Here is a 19,808-nt window from a genome sequence, read left to right on the forward strand (position 1 = left end):
GCACCACTTTGGCCCACCAACATCTAGAGAGCCATGGGTTCCTCGTTACTGGACTGTGAGGCTATAGGATGGGAATGAGGAGCCTGTGGCTCTCTAGATGTTGGTGGGCCAAAGTGGTGCCCTCCAGCTCCCATCTGCCCTGTGGCTCTCTAGATGTTGGTGGGCCAAAGTGGTGCCCTCCAGCTCCCATCTGCCCCAATCAGCATGGCCAGGGATGACAGGCGTTGGAATAGAAGAAATTGTGGAGGGCTACAGGTTCCCCATCCGCAATAAGGGCAATAGTTGGAAAGAAAATGGGACACACCATACCATACCTGGACTTAAGAGAGTCACTTCTAAAGCTCAATATAGTTTATTAGATGAACTAAGAAAGAGATGCCCACTGAGGAGCAGATCAAGCTCAACAAGGGTGGAATCTACACACATGTACAAACCATTCTGAAAATGCTTTTTTGTTTTGTTTTTAAAAATACATGTACAGTACATTAAGTTTTCCATAAGGTTCGCCATCGCCATCAAGTGTCGCATTGCATATTGCACTTAAAACACACTTAGAATGTTTTATTTGCAGCCCTATGGCTGAGTCCAAGGATGTAGGAAAGCTCTGCCATGTGCAAGATGAATATTAAAGGGTTGTCATACGTCCAGACATTTTCCTGGATATCAACAGGATTTCAAAGGCAGAATTGATGTCCAGGGGTGGGGATTTCCAAAATGGTGGCGCTTTGTCCTGGCTCTGAGTCAAGTCAATTGAAAACTCGCAGGATTTTTTGGGGCTCAAAAAAACAAAAACAAAAAGCTGAACAATTTGGGGGGGAGCGTTGTCTAAAAAAATTGCTCAAGAATTTCCTTTTTATGACAATAGCTCAAGAAAAAAAGTCAAGTCAATAAAAAAATAATGGGATTCTTTTAGCGCAACAACTTGGCTTTAAAAAAAAACTTGTGTAGCAAGGTATTGAACTTGTTTTTTTAAAAAAAGCTCAGCAATTTCCTTTAACAATAACTTTCGGGGTGCCCTGGTGAAACAATCTGGCAACCCCAGTAACCATGTGTTTCAGACACAGGCCTTTCAGACACGCACGCGAAGGGGACCGTTTGCAATGCGTACGGCATTTAAGTCCCGTGTACAAATGAGGCGCGACTTAACTCTTATCTGCGAAAGCGATCGCGCCCCGCGTGTTTTCTGGACGCGGCTTTTCGCGGGTGCAAAGAAGATCTGGCTCAGGCGGCAGCATCCGCAACATCAGCATCATCCCCGAACGAGCTCCCCTCTCGCGCGCCCCCTTCCGCCTCTCCCGGCGAAGCGCAGGCAAGGCCCGGCCACGTGACCCGCTCCGGCCCTGCCGCCGCTTCCCTCCCTCCCTCCCCCCTGTCGGAGCGGAGCGATCCGAGGCAAGCAGGCGAAGAAACAAGATGGCGGCCGGCGGCGATCCCGAGCGGGACGCCGGCCCTTCGCATTGAAGCCCCTCGGCCCGAGCGGCTCGCCGGAGGCCCTCCTTCCCCGCCGAGGGAGGGGGGGCGGGGAGGAAGAGGGAGAAAGAGCGCAACCGCCCGCTCGGAAAAGCCACCCGAAGGCCCTCGCGCGCACACACAACACCTCCCCCCTCAGCGCTCTCGGCCAGCGCCCAGCGATGCGGGGCCGGCGAGGCAGGCCGCCCAAGCACCAGCAGCCTGCGGCGGCCCCGGCTCGGGCGAGCACCCCGGCTCCAGCAGCCCCGCCGCCGGGCCCTATCGGGGGACTCCGCTCCCGCCTGAGGGGCAGCAGCCGGGGCAGGTGGGCGGCCTCGGCCCAGGCGGCCGGGGCTGCAGGGCCCAAGCCGAGGGGGGCCGCTGCCCAGGCCTCCCCCTCAGTCAGGGGAGGCGGCAGGAGGAAGGGCGGCAGCGGCAGCAGCAGCACCCCTGGCGGGGGAGGCAATAGCGGCCGGGGCAGGGGCAGGTCTGCTGCTGCTGGAGCGGCGGGAGGAGGAGGAGGAGGCAGCCAAAGCAGGGCGCCCGCCGCCGCCTCAGGTGGTGGTGCTTCTTCCTCCGCTCCCAAGAGGAGCGGCCGCAGCAGCCAAGTGGTTTACGACGACCATGAGAGCGACGAGGACGAGAGCGCCGTGTCCGACGACGAGGAAGGCGAGTCCGGGGAGAAGCCCGACTCCGGGGAAGACGAGGCCGTGGCGGAAGAAGAAGAGGAGGAGAACGACGACGACGACTCGGATTACCCCGAAGAGATGGAGGAGGACGAGGACGACGACGCCAGCTACTGCACGGAGAGCAGCTTCAAGAGCCACAGCACCTACAGCAGCACCCCGGGTACGGCGAGCGGGGGGGGGTCTAGGGCCCGGGGTGGGGGGTCGCCCCCCACTTGTTCCACCCCGGAGCCCATCGCCTTAGGGAAGGGGTGGTGGACGGGTTTTTGCTTTAGATGGGGTGGGGGTTAATGGGGTGGTGCTAAACCCCCCCCCCCGCCACGGGGATGCGCGCTGCAATGGGGGCAAGATGTGGGGAGAAGGGAAGCGAGGGGCTCCGTCAGGAAGAGGGCAAGGTGCGGGAAGCCACAGTGGCAGAACTTGAGAGAGAAAATAAATAGCGATCCTAGGCTACTTGTTCGCAGGAAGAGGAGATGGCAAACATGGTCTGACAGCAGGGGTTCCCAGTTAGGGGCCCCATCCGTTGCCTCCCTTATGTCTAATTTTTTTGGTCATTTTTTGTGCATGGTAATATCACACATTTTATGGCCTGTTGTTGTTGTTTGTTGCTGTTGTTAGTGCATACCAAAACTCCTTTGCTTCTTAGGGACTACCCTACATTTTGTGCAGGGAATTGCTTTGCAGAGGCAGCCACCATGGAGTTATCAACATGTTCCAAAGCGGGGAGGGGGGTGTCCGTGGCTCTTGAAAAAATAGGGGGTGATTAGAATGGGGGTCCACTGGATCCATGGCCCCATCCCTTGCCCTATCCCCAACAATTTTTTTGTCTTTTTTGCATGGTAATATCACACATTTTATGGCCTGTTGTTGTTTGTTGCTGTTTTTAGTACATACCAAAACTCCTTTGCTTATTAGGGGCTGCCCCACATTTTGTGCACGGAATTGCTTTGCAGAAGCAGCTACCATGTAGTTATCAACTTGTTCCAAAGCGAGAGTGGGGTGGGGGGTCCGTGGCTCTTGAAAAATAGGGGGTCCTCAGTAATCAGCTAATTGGGAACCACTGTCTTGGAAGAATCAATTGGGGATGAGCGAAATAGCAGGGGAAAGGGAGCATGCATGTGATGCTTGGGGAAGGTGGGGGAGTATCTTGCAGACTCTTGACTTTGTGCAAAACTAGGGGGTGGTGTTTTTGTTTACAAAGGAAAGCAGTGCGTTGGGAATAGAGATCAAATTATTGGCGGACGCACAGTATGGTTTAAATCATAGCGTGCAAGCCCATCACATGTATTTGTAGTAATTGAAAACATTCAAATGGATATCTTTTTCTTTCTTTATTTTTTCATTTTCATTTACCAATTTTTGTTATGCAGCAGTGTTTGCTTCCAGCTTGTTTTAAAGAGAGCTTGTGGTGTTTAATTTTACGGTGAACTTGCCAGTTCAACTGTTGGAAGAAATTATATTCAACTTTTTATAACAAGTTTTAAGAGTTTGATTGTAGTATGGATCATGCTGAACTTCTGGCATTTTAAGAATGTTTTGGGGTTTTTATTTAAAAAAATGTAGATTTAATCCAGCAAAATATTATTGCATTAAATCTTACATGCTTAACTTTCCTTACTTGGTGGCAACTATTTTTATATACTTGCATGTGTTTTATCAAGTATGTAAACAATCAGGATTGGGACTTATATATTGGTAGATGTGATTGATATGACAGTTCTGTGCTTTTACAGTTTGACAAGGACAACCCCAGTGTGGAATATTGAAATAGCTTACATTTTACTAAATATGCCTGTATAGTACGATGGCTGTATGAAAGTTATGGGGGGAAATCGGACCCATTTTTCATCTGTATCAACATCAAAAGACGCAGTTCTCTATATTAAAATGGATGTTGAGTTTTCCAAGAGGCAGTTAATTTTGTTTATTGTTAAGGTGCTTTTATAAAGGCAAGCTTTCCTAATTCACAATATGAGAGTGAACACTGCATGAACAAGTTTAAAGTTTTGTTTAGTTGTAATGGTTCCTAGCTGTGGTTTTTCCCTTCACTGTTGCTTTTCAATGGCAAGGGATTATTTCATAGTACTAATAATATTTTTCTATATTGACAACGTAGGAACTGAATTTTGATCCAAGGAGACCTTTATAATTGTTCACCTGTAGAAAAGGAAATGTTAGTGCTGTTTAGTTTGCTTCTAAAGTGTATATTTTAATTTGGATATGATTCAGTTTCTGAATGGATTTGAATAAATTCTTTACACAGTTCTCAAATGTTAAGTGTCAATGTTAATGAGATCAGTTCAGAAACTGAATCATACCCAAATTAAAATATGTATTGTTTTGTATCTAATTTGTGTTGTATGCTAACATTGTGCCATTGATAGATATTTGATGTCTTGCAGTGGATATGACTTTTTCACACACACACACACACACACACACACTGATTATTCTAACTGTTTTTAAAAAACTTAAGAGTTGGTGTTAAGGGTCATTCCATATCAAGTGATCCAATCACATTTACCTTAATATTTTATATTTCTTCCACTTTCAGTTTCCTAAAAGTAATATAAGAGAGGGTCCCAGATTTCAGTTTTAAATTTTTTATCCCATCCTGTTTTTGAGTTATGAGGGTTTGAAATTTCAAAAAATTGGCAATTTTGATCTACACAAAAATCTTACAATCTTAACCTAGAACTGAGGTATGTCAAAACTAAAAATACCAATCTCTTCAGAACGTCATTGGCTTTAATATGATATGTCACATGAACATCTTACTTTACATTTTAAAGTTAAGTTGCAAAATTTTAAAAAGTGATTAAAAATAATATGTTCAAAAATTTCCAAAAAATGTATTGATTATTTAATATTTCTAAGCGCTACCTGCAAAATTTCATCTTGGGATCTCAATGAGATCAATATATATATATAGAGAGAGAGAACATACATGTCTGCCTTACTGGGTTCTATTTAGGATAAATGGGCCTTCTTGGAGTAAGATATAACAGAATAAACTAGGCTTCAAAATATACGGTAATATCAGTTATTTTTCAGGCATCTGAAAAGCTAGTCAGGCTTCTAGTTTAAAAATGTGTTTTAAAAGCAGAGTGATAGCTTGCTATTGCTTGATAGAATTAATGCTTTGAAAGAATTCTTGTTTGTACTTCATTTCATGAGCTGTCTCAATTCTGAGCTGAGTTCTTGGTTTTTTGCCCGGCAACACCAAAGGGAAGACACGGGAAGACACCCGAGGACACCAAAACCTGCATATATATATATATATATATATATGCTTTCGTAGATTTTCACGGGTACAGGAATGCAGGTTTTGGTGTCCTCGGGTGTCTTCCCGTGTAAAAGTTGGGGTGTCTAGGCGACGTTTCGACGAGGTCTCACTCGTCATCTTCAGGCTGGTGCTTTCGGCTTCTTGTTACTGGAACAGAGCAGGATCTCAGTGTTTGAGTTCCTATAAATACTGTTGAGGAGGTGTGGTGTATAGCCTCCAATGTTCTGGGCAGAGAGGAGGTTCCCAGGCTAGTGTGCCTTTTCTTCTTTTGTTCCTTAATTACTTGAGGGATATCTTGAGTGATTTCTTGAGTGATTTCCTGAATCCCACTTAGGTGGGTCATTAGGTGTGGATTAGTTGCTAAAGCCTTCGTGTCTTGAACTCTTGAACTTTGTGAAGAGTTTTTCTGAGAAGATGGCTGTACTGCACTTGGTTGTGCTCTGGCTTGGCTTCGTGTATAGGGGCGTGTAATTAAGGAACAAAAGAAGAAAAGGCACACTAGCCTGGGAACCTCCTCTCTGCCCAGAACATTGGAGGCTATACACCACACCTCCTCAACAGTATTTATAGGAACTCAAACACTGAGATCCTGCTCTGTTCCAGTAACAAGAAGCCGAAAGCACCAGCCTGAAGATGACGAGTGAGACCTCGTCGAAACGTCGCCTAGACACCCCAACTTTTACACGGGAAGACACCCGAGGACACCAAAACCTGCATATATATATATATATATATATATATAATTTGATCACTTCACATAGAATGACCCTTAAAACAAAACAGCCAGATTTACTTTACAGGTATTTCTTGCGGCTGCTGCTTCTTTCTGACAGTTGGTGTCAGGCTTTCCTTGTTTTTACAATGGCCAATGATAGTCCATCAATCGGTTTCAGTAGATACTTAAGTTTTTGTTGTTCTGGTTCATCAGCAGCGAGGTGGTATACACTTGTCAAATCATGCCTGCCCTGCTGCTCCCCTCTTTGCTGAACAAGGAGGAACCAAACCAGAGCACTGGCCTAGAGATAACAAGAAGCAACATAATGCTAATCCGCTGCTATAGTTTGTTTCCTCCTCATGGGGAACAACTGAAGAGTAGGGCAGGTGAACTTGAACAGTGTGCACCTGCATTCTGCTGGCTTCTGGTATGACACGGTTTGTTTGGCCCTACCATAATATTTTGGTTGTGATGGTGTACTGGATGGCAAATACTGCATCCACCTATTGACCTACTTGGTTCACACCCACCCACATACACAAACACACCCTAGAATGTGTGTTGTTAAAGTGCTATAGAATCAGTGTTAGAAACTTAGGTGTATAAGCTAGGCGCCAAATGGCTCCTTAAACCAAGGTTGCAGTCGCCAAAATGGAATTTCTAGTTGCCATTTTGGGGCAAGACAGCTCTAAAGTCTTGTTTTTCAAATGATGGACTGACTGATTGATTCTAGTTAAACACATGGCTAGTTCAAGACGACAACCTTGAGCTAGGTTAAGAGCTTTGAGACCTTAAAGAAGAAAAGACTGTCAGAGACAGTCCATGTATATTTTGGCCTATTCTAATGTCTTAATGGTGACCACTCCTGCTCAGGCTGCACAGAAAAAGCAATTTGGTTCCAGAAATGCATTCCAGTTGTTCAGATAAAATATAATGGATAGAGTTCTACAGGATGGGGTATTAGTGTGTGAAAACAGTCCAGATCCAGTAATCCTCAGATGGTGGAGATGTCAAGCGCCATCCCAGGCATCTTCACTTGGTTACAAGTGGTCAAAAGCTAATTTCGAACACTACTGACAATGTGAAGGGATGCAGGTGGTGCTGTGGTCTAAACCACAGAGCCTAGGGCTTGCCGATCAGAAGGTTGACGGTTTGAATTCCCGCGATGGGGTGAGCTCCCGTTGCTCGGTCCCTGCTCCTGCCAACCTAGCAATTCGAAAGCACGTCACAGTGCAAGTAGATAAATAGGTACTGCTCCGGCAGGAAGGTAAACGGTGTTTCCGTGTGCTGCTCTGGTTCGCCAGAAGCAGCTTAGTCATGCTGGCCACATGACCTAGAAGCTGTACGCCGGCTCCCTCGGCTTGTAAAGCGAGATGAGCACCTCAACCCCAGAGTCGTTCACGACTGGACCTAACAGTCAGGGGTCCCTTCACCTTTACTGAGAATGTGCTGTTTCTGGAAAATAATTCTGAGTAAAGTGGAGTGACTAATAATTCAGAGCAGTGGATGTTTCATTTTGTAAAATTTACATCAGGCATAGGCAAACTCCGGCCCTCCAGATGTTTGGGACTACAATTCCCACCATCCCTGACCACTGGTCTTGTTAGCTAGGGATGATGGGAGTTGTAGTCCCAAACATCTGGAGGGCCGGAGTTTGCCTATGCCTGATTTACATTATGCCAGTGAGCACTGTACAACAGTGGCCCAGTGTTGCGGTAATATGTGCCTTATAGACTTGCAAGCTCTTTCCTTCCCCGCTTTGCATACAAGTTCTCCCTCCGTTTGCTTTTCACAGGCAGTGTTAAGACTCCTTCAAACTAGAGTTTGTTAGAAGGCAGCTTTTCAAAGTGCTATTCAAGCTAACCATGGTAAGTGTAAATGTCAATGGAGAAATAGGCACATCTTGGTAAGCAGAGCAGGGGATTAATGTGCAAGCTTGTAGGTGATTGTAGGGTAAGGATTAATATTTTTTGCAACATTACAAAGCTTTAGTAATCCATACCTTGGCCTCAACAATGCACTCCTTGGAAAATGGTGTAAAGGCGGGGGGTGGAAGATGAGAGTTGTTTAAAAGTTACACTTTAGCAACTGGTGCTCTGTTCACACTGATATGTTGCAGTGATTAAACTTCACTCACTTTGACTGAAAAACTCCACCTACGGGTGCTCGTCCTATGGTCACATCACACAGAATTAGTAGGGCTTCTGCCAAAAGTGGGCAGGGATGCCTTCCACTATTTGATTACCTTTTGCACAAGTGGCATGTCAATTACAATATATATCACTCTGGGCGGAGCTAAGGTTAGGGGTGCTGCTCTGTTTACATTGTATGCAGTCCTCTGAGGTCCATTGAACCTCCCCGAGAATTTACATTGCAGAAGTGAAAATTCTCTTCACAATCCATGAGTTGGTTATGTTTACGAGAACACCCAACTTAACTGTCACATGACATAAATCGGTAGGCATGTAATTAAAGCTTTCGTTCAGAAAAGGCTAGGATTAAATAACAGTTTATTTGAATAGGAAGCCAGCCCATTTTGGCCTTGATTGCACTCCCCATACAAAATAAAATTCATAATTTTGAAGTACTCCTGGACTTGGCCTTGTTTTAAGATGCCACCAGAAGTGCTTTCACCCAACTTTGGCTGGTGCATCAGCTTTTCCATTCCTCTTACAGTCACTGTCATACCTGGCCACATCCCTTTGTGCATTAGTTACTGTATTTTTCGCTCTATAAAACGCACCAGACCACAAGATGCACCTAGTTTTTGGAGGAGGAAAACAAGGGAAAAAATACTCTGAATCTCAGAAGCCAGAACAGCAAGAGGGATCGCTGTGCAGCGAAAGCAGCAATCCCTTTTGCTGTTCTGGCTTCTGTGATAGCTGCGCAGCCTGCATTCGCTCCATAAGACGCGCACACATTTCCCCTTACTTTTTTGAGGGAAAAAGTGAGTCTTAGAGAGCAAAAAATACGGTATATGCTTGTTGGGGCATTCTCTGTGACAATACCTTAGATGTACCTTAGATGTGGAACTCCCTGCTCTAAGAGGTTAGCTTATCATCTTCCCTCTTTGTATTTTGCCAGGAATTGAGGACATTTCTTTTTAAACAAGCCTTTGTGTCTGCTGTTGCTTTATGTAATTTGTTTGTTGCAAGCTCCAGCTCTTCCTCCTTTTTGTTCTTCGATGTTGCTTTTAGTAATGGTTTGTGCAATGGTTAGTTTTTTTAAAAGGTGGATTATTATTTCATTTTTGTGCTTCTTAAATACTTTTGTCAGCCGCTTTGAGCAACTTCTTTTGGAAAGGAAAAACAGAGTATAAATTTTAGTATTTTGCTATGAATGAATTAAAATAAACCGCACCTCAGATGGTGGCAGGAGATGAAGCAAGGCCTCATTCGGTAGTTACATTAATGCAGGAGAAGGCAGCCCATAAGGTACCCTTGATCCATGCAAATCTTGCATGGTTTGTGGTTTGTAATACCTTAAGAGTTTCTTCCCAACAAGAGCACTAGAAAGTTTATTTTTAAATGTAGGTTGGCAATCTAAGAATACTTGTAATCTAGATAATTTGTGAAAGGCGACGGAAAAGAAGGTACAGATCAGAAAATCAGACCTTTTCTGAACATGTGGGGGAGGGGTGCATAATCAGTGTCTTAAACTAACAGTAGTTAATGTTACCCACAGTTCGTTGTTCTAGATATCTTGACAAACCACATTTTTCCACACTGAAAACTTTACAATTTCTTAATGACAACCCAGGTGGAGGATGTGTGTTTGTAAACCTTAGGTTCACTGTGGCTTGTTCACTTGTAGCTTGGTTTCTTTGCAAAGAATGCATGTACTGTATATTTTTAGCATTTGTGAGCTTTCACTCCTTGTGTGTGTTCTGTCAAAGAGATTTTAAGATTACCATTCTTTGTTGATGATCAGAAATCTTAGTCTGCTAATCATTCTAGGACTGATCCTCAAACTATGAGTGGCTTGGTATTCTGATGTGCATATGAGGCTTTGAAATAGCATGTCTTCAGTGTATATTAAGATAACATTTTGTTTAAACCTGCTGCTAATCCTGTCCAAAGACTGAAAGTGGATAACTGGTGATGTACCAAAAGTAAATAAAAGCATGTAAAACAAGCTGAAGTGCACAGAATGAAATCTCATTCATTCATTGCAGACTTAGCCCTAGCTGTCAAAATGCAGAAGTTTTAAACTTCTTGCAGAATTTCTGAAAGATGTCTAAAATGCAGATTTGATGATTTGCCAGGAAAGAGTGCAGAGCTATGGGGAAACCAATAGCCATTCCCCTTTGTATATATGTTGCACTTGATGTGCTGTTTGTGATGATAAAGATTACAGAAGGTCATACAAGAGGAGGCAGAACTTAAAAGTGCAAGAAGCAAATACATATTTATATAAGTTCAGATTTATATCGCCTAAACTTGGCATTAGATCTGAAGTTTAATTGCCCAAATTCTAAAAGGAAATTTTGCATACAGTACTCATGCAGGTGTGTGCCTGGGTACACATTTCCCTTTGAACATCTGCATCTTGTTAAACTGGCTGGGTATATCTCTGTGTATATTAGGGAATGTGCATTCTCATTCAGGACTTTCGTGTAACTAAAGCCTCATCCAATTCAGTATTCCGGTTAATTGAAAGATTTTTACAGTCTTTAGCCTCCCATCAAACTTAAGAAGTTGGCCATGATTATATTGTTTTTATTAAGCTTTATATTGCAGACAACCCTGTTGCTAATAGTTCTCAAATCTGGAACCCTGATAACCCTGTCATGTCCTGAAGTCCATTACACTAAAGACCCACAACCAAACTAGCCTCATAACGTGAATTAAATAATAACTTGGAGTGCTTCTTTTCAGAGCTTTGTTTTGTGAACCAGTAGGGCAGTTGTTGGCTCTGCCCTAATTTCTGTAGTCAGCTGTAGCAGAATTTAAGGTACAGAGTCATAGCTATGTTGAGTGTATGTCATGCTAAGTATCTGTGCTCCCCCCCCCCCAACAAGATATATGCAGTTATCAGGTTTAAATCAGGGTGCATCCTGTTTCCAGGTTAACGGTAGAATTCCCTCTGCACAGAATTGCATCTGGCAACTTCACTGTATAGCTTTTGGCAAATGCTGAAGATGCACCTCTTTACCCTGGTCTAAGATGTGTGTTTTCAGGATCCACCCAATTCTTGTGACTGACATTTGTTTTAATGATTGTTAGTTATGAATTTTAAATTGTTGTAACCTGCCCAGGGACCTGCTAGCAAAGGGCATGTGATAGTACTAGTGGTAAAAATACTTGTTGGTGTTTTTGCTTATAAATTGTGAAATCTGTTCTGTTCTGTTACCATGTATGTGTAGTATAAAGCACATGGTATGTGAACTCTCAAAAGACCTGGTTCACACACTTAGCTGTTGATGATTTTTAAATTATTGAATATTTCATGGCTGACAGCTGAATGTATGAACTGAGTTGAGGCAATGAGACACAAAATATAAACTCTGTAGGGTTGTTTTTGCTGGGCCACTCACACTTGTAAACTTGGCAGTTGCTCAGTTCTGAACATGCACCAGCTCTAAGTTTGACCTCTTGATTTCTAACTGTGCAAACGTTCCAGTACTACAGAACGTGCACATGTGAATAGGACATCACTGACCAATTAAGAGCTATTATTGCTTTCTCACGTGATTGTCTTCCATGCCCAGGGAGCTTTATTTTTGTGGGAGATTGATAGAATTGAAACACAAGATTCCCCACTGCATTCTGTCCCAAATTTTGCAGTAATTTATTGACAAATCAATACCTTGAATAACTCACAGGCACATTACAAGTGCAAGATGGATGTAGTTGCCTCCTCATGAGAAAGTTCATTATCACTTCAAGAAAGTGATGGTTTTTTAATAATTATTGTGTTGGAGTTATTTGGAATAGTCTTCCCCCACTGACCAAAAACTAAGAAGGTCAGAATATTAACTTTGGAAAAGTATATGGTGCCATAGACGTGGGGTGTCCTCCTAAACAAGGGCTGTGATGGATACTAAGGTTTAGGAAAATGGTGAAAGCCACCAGGCTTATGATGTCTCTTAGGCCAGCATTTGATATCTTAACCAGACTTTATTTAAAATGGAAAACTACTAAATGTCATTTGGGGCAGTTGAACTGAATTATTATTATTATTATTATTATTATTATTATTATTATTATTTGCTTTTCTCACAGAAGTGGACTAAAGCAACTTTCAAACACATCATAAACACTAAAACCAAATTTAAAAAGCACAACCGATGAAAACCTAAACAACGCATCTCTACAGATAAAGGACTGGTCTTACAGATCCTGTTGCACTAAAATAGGCCGCAAATACTTGAAGCCCTTCAAATTAAAGACCAAAAGCCCTGGTTTTTTTAAAAAAATATATTATGTGCTTGGCTCCAGTGTTTGAAATTCCACAGGTACCAGGCACGTTTTGCTACCGGTGCGGGTCCATTTGAGACTATGGAGATTTCTGGGTGTCAGGTTGGCGACCACCATTTAAAAAACTTCTGCCTTAGTTCATAGTTGATACTATTTCCGTTTCCCCTGTGTGTTACTTCTTCTTGCATACTGGGGACCAGTGGATTGTTGTAAGAGCAAGCTACAACCAAGCAATGTAGTTGAGATCGTAGAATCATATAATTGTAGCGTTGGAAGGGATGCTGAGGGCCATCTAGTCAAATCTTCTGGTGAATAGATACTCCGTTGTGGCAACCGTTACCTAGAGCCCTGGTGCCATTTGGCATCTAACTTATATATCTGAGTTCCTAACACTGCTTGGCTCCTAAGCATCGATAAAAATAGCACTTGGGGAGACCACTGAAATGGCCCATTTTTCTGTTGCCCCCTCATTGGAAGCATGGACTATGCCTGATGCTCCAGAATAAGCTTTGAGTAATCTGAAGTAATTGTTGAGTGAACCTTGAACCATCTAAATAAATAATATTGGTAGTTTCATAACAGCACCGCCAATGGCATTTCCCCCTTCCTGTGCACTTTTAATAGACACATACATTATATGGATTTCAAGAGTTCTTTAAGAAATCAGTAGCCTTTTTTACCAGTTAAATTTTGTCCTCATAGCGACCTTGACATGACAACCATTTGTTATTGACAGGAGTCCAGTGAAAGATTGGAAATAAATCTGGGCCAAGTGATTCACTCAGCAAGTCATTCATTCATTTTATTTGTATGCTGCTTTTCCACACATAAAATTCATTCTCAAAGTGGTTTACAACAAAGGAAACGGGAAAACATTTCAAAACCAAACAGTGCAAAAATAATTTCATAATAGCCCAGCAAAACGACACAGTAGCAAATATAATTACATACAGAAGATAACGTTTTAGTACTATAAATATAACAAAATTACATAAACAATGACCAGCATCCAATAGCAAGAATAAAAAGGGGGCCTCTCAGGTTTATTGTGTCATAATGTGCTTGCTTTATATAAAGACATTTTTGTAGAGTAAATCTGATGTTTAAGTGCTTCTATCTAGTGATAACAGGTTGCAGCTAGAGGAGAGGAAGAGTCTGTGGGAAGTTGTCATGAGAGATTTAAAAAGGGGGGGGGGAAAATAACTTCTGTACCAGTAACATACCTAGAAAACTTGGTTTGTGTCAAATTGTCCAAAACTTTTGAGTTTAAGAACAAAGAACCCCCCCCCCCCAAAAAAGGGGTTTCTACTCACTTTTAATTTTCTTTAGAAAGGCTTTGGATCCCACAGCATTTGCAACTAGGTAAAAGTAAAGGACCCCCGGACTGTTAAGTCCAGTCAAAGGCGACTATGAGGTGTGGCACTCATCTTGCTTTCAGATCGAGGGAGCTGTCCACTGACAGCTTTTCTGGGTCATGTGGCCAGCATGATTAAATGGCTTCTGGCACAACAGAACACCATGCCAAGTGCCAGAGCACACGGAAACGGTGTTTACATTACCTTTTTACCTTTACCTATTTACCACTACAGTACCTTGAATATGTTTAAGTGCTTCACATATCTAGTTGTTACGCTATTGCTGTGAAGTCTAAAGAAGAATTCAAAACTACTCTGAATTAGACAGCTTATTGTTTTTTTGTGATCAGGGAAACATTGTATAAAATATGGATGAGTAGCTTCAGCAAAAGAGAGATATAATTTAAATGGAAACCATAATCCAGGGTAAACTGTTTTCTAGATTTGAGTGTATCAGAATGCAAACCTCTGCAATTATTATTTAGTAAAGTGTTCCTAGAGTGCTGTGATTTCTCCCATTTGCAATTAGTAATATGTTTTTGTTCATCACTGAAGAGAAAATGGAACATTTCCAGCTTTTGCAACTGAATTACAGAGTTAGGAAGAAAGAAGTGTTTTGAATTTGTAGACAAATAGAGGGAAATTCATTTCAGATTTTACTGCAGCTGTTCACATTGCCACTTCACCTTAAAGAGCAAGTTGATTTGTAGGCAGTGAGGAATGTGCAGTGAAAACCAGAAAGTACAGCTCAAGCTGCCATGCAGTCATGGCATATATGCATGTCATGCCGCCTGGACTGAAGCCCTACAACATCTGGGAAAGCAATATATTTCTGTAATGTTTTTGTTGAACTGTTGAAAGCCCACAGATTCAGCAAACTTAAACAGGCGGCACAATGGCTCTGTAGATCTCTTTCACTCCTACCAATATCTTAAACAAGAAAAATGAACATGTCTCTCACGTAATTGAAATTTAGGAGAGGAAACAAGATTATGGCTTGGATTGTGCTCAGCTAAGTTCTGCTTGAGGTAGAGAAAAGGAGGTGGAAAGCCACTTTTGGCTGATTCCTCTTTTCCCCTGAAACGTTGAGGATTAGTGGTGTTGGAGACTACATGGGGAAGAGAGAATCAGATAAAATGGTTACCTCGTGGTGGTGATGGTTCTTAATGAAATTTCTGTATTGCCCTTCATCTGAGGATCACAGGGCAGTTTACAATATAAAATGGTTCCTTTGAGAAATGGAAAGAGCCCTTCCCTTTGCAGAGGGAAAAGTTTTGTTCTAACCCTTGTAAATGGGAAAGTCATTGGTAAAAGTGCAACACGCATGGTATGTTAGTTTCAATTTAAGGTAGAAGAATAACTGCCTATGTTGAAGTGCAAGTTCAAGACTTTTAAAATACAACTGTGTAAGACCATTGAAGTGTGCGAGAAACGTCTAACATGGTTCTTATTTCACATCACATTCATTGTATAATAAGTGGACTTATATCTACCTCTGTTTCCTGTTAATCTTTTATTGTTCCTTTCTACTTACAGGTAGGAGGAGACAAAGAGTACATCGTCCACGTTCTCCAATACTGGAAGAAAAAGATGTCCCTTCTCTTGACTTGCCTAAATCCTCAGAGGACTTAATGGTGCCTAATGAGCATATAATGAATGTTATTGCCATCTATGAGGTACTGCGGAACTTTGGCACTGTCTTGCGACTGTCCCCTTTTCGTTTTGAGGACTTCTGTGCTGCTCTGGTAAGCCAGGAGCAGTGTACACTTATGGCAGAGATGCATATAGTGCTTTTAAAAGCTGTTTTACGTGAAGAAGACACTTCAAATACTACCTTTGGACCTGCTGACCTCAAAGATAGCGTTAATTCCACATTGTATTTCATAGACGGGATGACGTGGCCCGAGGTTCTGCGGGTTTATTGTGAGAGTGACAAGGAATATCATCATGTTCTTCCTTTCCAAGAGGCAGATGACTACCCCTATGGACCCGTTGAGAATAAAATTGAAGTCCTGCAGTTTTTAGTGGATCAGTTTCTTACAACAAACATTGCACGCGAGGAATTAATGTCGGAAGGTGTGATACAATACGATGACCATTGTAGAGTTTGTCACAAACTGGGGGATTTGCTTTGCTGTGAAACTTGCTCAGCTGTGTACCACTTGGAGTGTGTGAAACCACCTCTTGAAGAGGTACCTGAGGATGAATGGCAGTGTGAAGTTTGTGTAGCACATAAGGTGCCTGGTGTAACGGACTGTATTGCTGAAATCCAAAAAAATAAACCATACATTCGACATGAACCTATTGGATACGACAGAAACAGGCGGAAATACTGGTTCCTGAACAGGAGGCTCGTTATGTAAGTAAATGTTCTAAGCACAGTAACAATATTGGTGCATGGTGGATTTTCAAGAAGGTGGGATTTTCTTTTATATTGGGCCAAAAATGTGTTTTATATCTCCATGCAATATTAAAGTAATTGCACTGCGGGGGGTGAGGGGCAAATGGTGAAATGAAGTGGCTGTTACTGAAAAATACCAGGATCCTGCTTACAGTGTTTCAAAACAAAAGTTAGGGTTTAGAAACATAAGATCTGGTCTGGCAAAAGAAAACTTGTGTTATTTTGTTGGTGTTTGTATTTAATGTTTTTTGAATGAACAAGCTTAACAGCAGTATTACTTTCTTTTTCTCCAAAGTGACAATTTTTCTAACCCTGAGAGTACTGCTGAATTTTTAGTATTTTGTGAATCCATTCTTTCCTTCTTATCTTGCTCATAACTTGAAGAAGAGTTTGGATTTGATTCCCGCCTTTCACTCCCTTTAAGGAGTCTCAAAGCGGCTAACATTCTCCTTTCCCTTCCTCCCCCACAACAAACACTCTATGAGGTGAGTTAGGCTGAGAGACTTCAAAGAAGTGTGACTAGCCCAAGGTCACCCAGCAGCTGCATGTGGAGGAGCGGAGACATGAACCCAGTTCCCCAGATTACGAGACTACCGCTCTTAACCACTACACCAGGCAGTGACTTCATTTAAATCCAAATGCAACATAGCTGCTATGTTGTGATGACCCAAGTAGTAGAGCTTAGTGTGCAAAGTCATTTTTTGTAGAGGCATGATTGCAGAACCCTGAGATTTAGAATGCATCAGAAAAGATTACAAATTGTTGAATATCAGCAAAAGCCCAAGGGCCAGATCACTGATTCTTCTAAGAATAAAATTTTAAATGCCGTTTATTTTAAGAGTCTCAGTTGGAAAAAGAAATTGCAACTCTGCTGATACCATTATCAGGCAACTAAGCAGCTTTTGGAGCAATGCAATTCTCACACCTCACACCTGATCTCATAAAACGGCAATTTGAAGTACATAGAAGTCAAATAAAATGAGTAAGAAACCCTGCCTGCCACGTGTGTTTCTTTCTGCAAATGGTGTCAGGCTACCATGGGTGGTGATTCCATCCTGTCTGTGGAGTCATTAATATATTTTTCTGAGGTGATGGTTGGCACTTCAAGGCATTGTAAAAATGCTTTGTTGAGTGCGGGTTTTTTTCCTCATTACCACATGAACTGACCCATGAACTGGAGGTCCCCATCCCTGTGCTAAATCACAGTTTAGTGTAATGTGAATGAACCCAGGCTCTGGGGCTCTCTTGCTCCCCTTCCTCTTTCCCTCCCTCTGGTGTGGCTATGAGGAAATGTTTTTGCTTCCTAATATAGCAGTAAGTTTTATGTACTCCATGGCTGCACGAAACTAAATTCTGTGCAGGCCATCCAAATTATTCTCCAAGAAAAGCTAGATTCTGTAAAATGTATATATTATGCAAATGGACTAAGTTTGTATGATTTCCTTTTAGGTTAAATTAAGTCACTTCATTGGCTTCCTATTTTATAAAATCTATGCTGATTTTGCCAGTTGGGGATGGGTAAGGACTCTGCAGTCCCCGTCCCCCCCCCCCCCCCGCAATCTTTGAAAAATCTTACTCTGCCTTTTCTGGCTTCTGCGATTTTAGCACCATTGCTTTTATACTTTCAAGAAGGTCTTATAGATGTGGAAACATCGCTTTAAAAAAGAAAGAAAGCAGAAGCTTCCTTCTCAGGAAGGTGAATTTTGTGCCCACTACCAAATTCAGTGTTTTTTCAGTGGCATAGAGTCCTGAATTTAACTGACTGGTATTTATAATTTGCCAAAACACAAAAAGTTATTTCACTTTATTATATAAATTGTATTTAATGCAGTAGTAAATTCTCTTCATTTTGAAAGAGCTATATGACACTCTGTACTAGATCGCAGCTTTCTCAATACATCTTCCTGTACTAAAAACTCATATATGAGATCATCAGGCATGAAATCTCAGCCTGTATGAGGATTTCATACTACAGTGGTACCTTGGTTCTTGAATTTAATCCATTCTGGGAGTTTGTTCGACTCCCAAAACTGTTCGAAAACCAAGGTGCAGCTTTCGACTGGCTGCAGGAGCTTCCTGCACTCAATCGGAAACCGTGTCAGATGTTCGGCTTCTGAAAAACATTTGCAAACCACTCACTTCCAGGTTTGCGGCGTTCGGGAGCTGATTTGTTCAGGAGCCAAGCCATTCAACAACCAAGGTACCACTGTACTTCATATTTTGAAGAGTCTTGTATGACTCAACCGTTGGACCTTTTTTCAGTGCAAAGTTGCTGTCTTTCTCTGTAAACCCACATCCATTTTGTAGGCATGTGATCTTACCACTAATGAGTACAGTAAATAACTGTAGAAAGAAAAGATGGCACTCTGGATAAAGCCCTTGTATTTTGATCATTTGAGAGGACGTTTCCTTCTCAAGGAGTTTCCTTTACCGTGAAGATAAAAAACTCCCATTGATTCCTACCAGATTCATTGTTGGCTTGCAAACAGCCAGTGTTCTATTTGCCTATGATGAGCAAAAATTGCCTCTAGGCAACAGGGCAGAGAATTTTTTATGAAACTGAAAAACTTTTCTTTTTTATTCAAACATCTTACACTGGTACTTGAGGAAAGGCATGCCATTAAAAAAATTGTAAGCAGCATAGGAGAATGGGCCAGTCTTTGACATGGCTCATTATTTATTTATTTTTTAAGTCTGCTGTAGCAGTATAGGGTTGAATATAGATAATAAAATTTTCGAGAACGACTCTTTACTTTGTTTCCTACAAGCATATGGTTATCATTGATGTCCAAACACAAACTGCATCTAGTCTTAAGAATATGATAGCAAGTAAATTTCAATCCCTGATTTACAAAGCTGGCTTATTTTCAATTAGTATAGTTAAAGATGAAGTGCAGTTTAGAGTTCAGGTGTAATACTGAACACTGGCTAATCAAGAATGGAAAAGAAAGCTTCTGATTGCCTCCTCGCATCTGTGCCAGTGAAGAATCATACGAATCTGAAGTAGACCCCGGGTGGATCTAAACACGGGGGGGGGGGGGAATGCTATAAATAAGTCAGAAATTAGATCATTTTAGCAAAAGAAAAAAATCACTATGGGAAACTGTTTTAAAATTTCCTGCTATCTGGCGCCATCTGGCGTTGCATGTTTGTAGCGCATTCAATTCACTGCATCTTTAATAATGTAGCTGAGTCCCCTTTCTATGTAAAGCCTCAATATCTAAAGATACTGCCTTAAGCCATGTAAGAGGGGCTTGTTGAAAAATTTGTTGGGTTTTTTTACTGAAACATAGTAACACTTCAGTGACCCAGTGGTAAAACTCAAGTGCCTCATCTTCAAATTTAGGCCAGACTCTTCGGGTGCTCCTGATACTTCTCTTGTTAGAATTCTTTGATATTTTGATTAAGACTGCAGTATAAATCTTTAAAGAGATAATTACATGTAATAAATTTGCAGTGCACGCTAGGGAAATGAATTGGGGGGTCTCCCATATCAA

At 42.0% G+C, this 19,808-nt stretch overlaps 1 protein-coding gene across 1 annotated transcript in view; it reads left to right on the plus strand.

The window, feature by feature from the left end:
- Positions 1-1,401: 1,401 nt before the first annotated feature.
- Positions 1,402-19,808, plus strand: part of BPTF (bromodomain PHD finger transcription factor) — a 65,556-nt gene continuing 47,149 nt past the window's right edge. The window contains exons 1-2 of the mRNA XM_083427158.1: positions 1,402-2,298; positions 15,447-16,269. Coding sequence (XP_083283284.1) covers positions 1,632-2,298; positions 15,447-16,269 — 1,490 coding nt within the window. The 5' untranslated portion in view covers positions 1,402-1,631. The remainder of the gene's footprint in view (positions 2,299-15,446; positions 16,270-19,808) is intronic.

Source organism: Podarcis tiliguerta (assembly GCF_965153285.1).
Source record: "Podarcis tiliguerta genome assembly, chromosome: 2".
In the NCBI taxonomy this organism is placed as follows: Eukaryota; Metazoa; Chordata; class Lepidosauria; order Squamata; family Lacertidae; genus Podarcis; species Podarcis tiliguerta.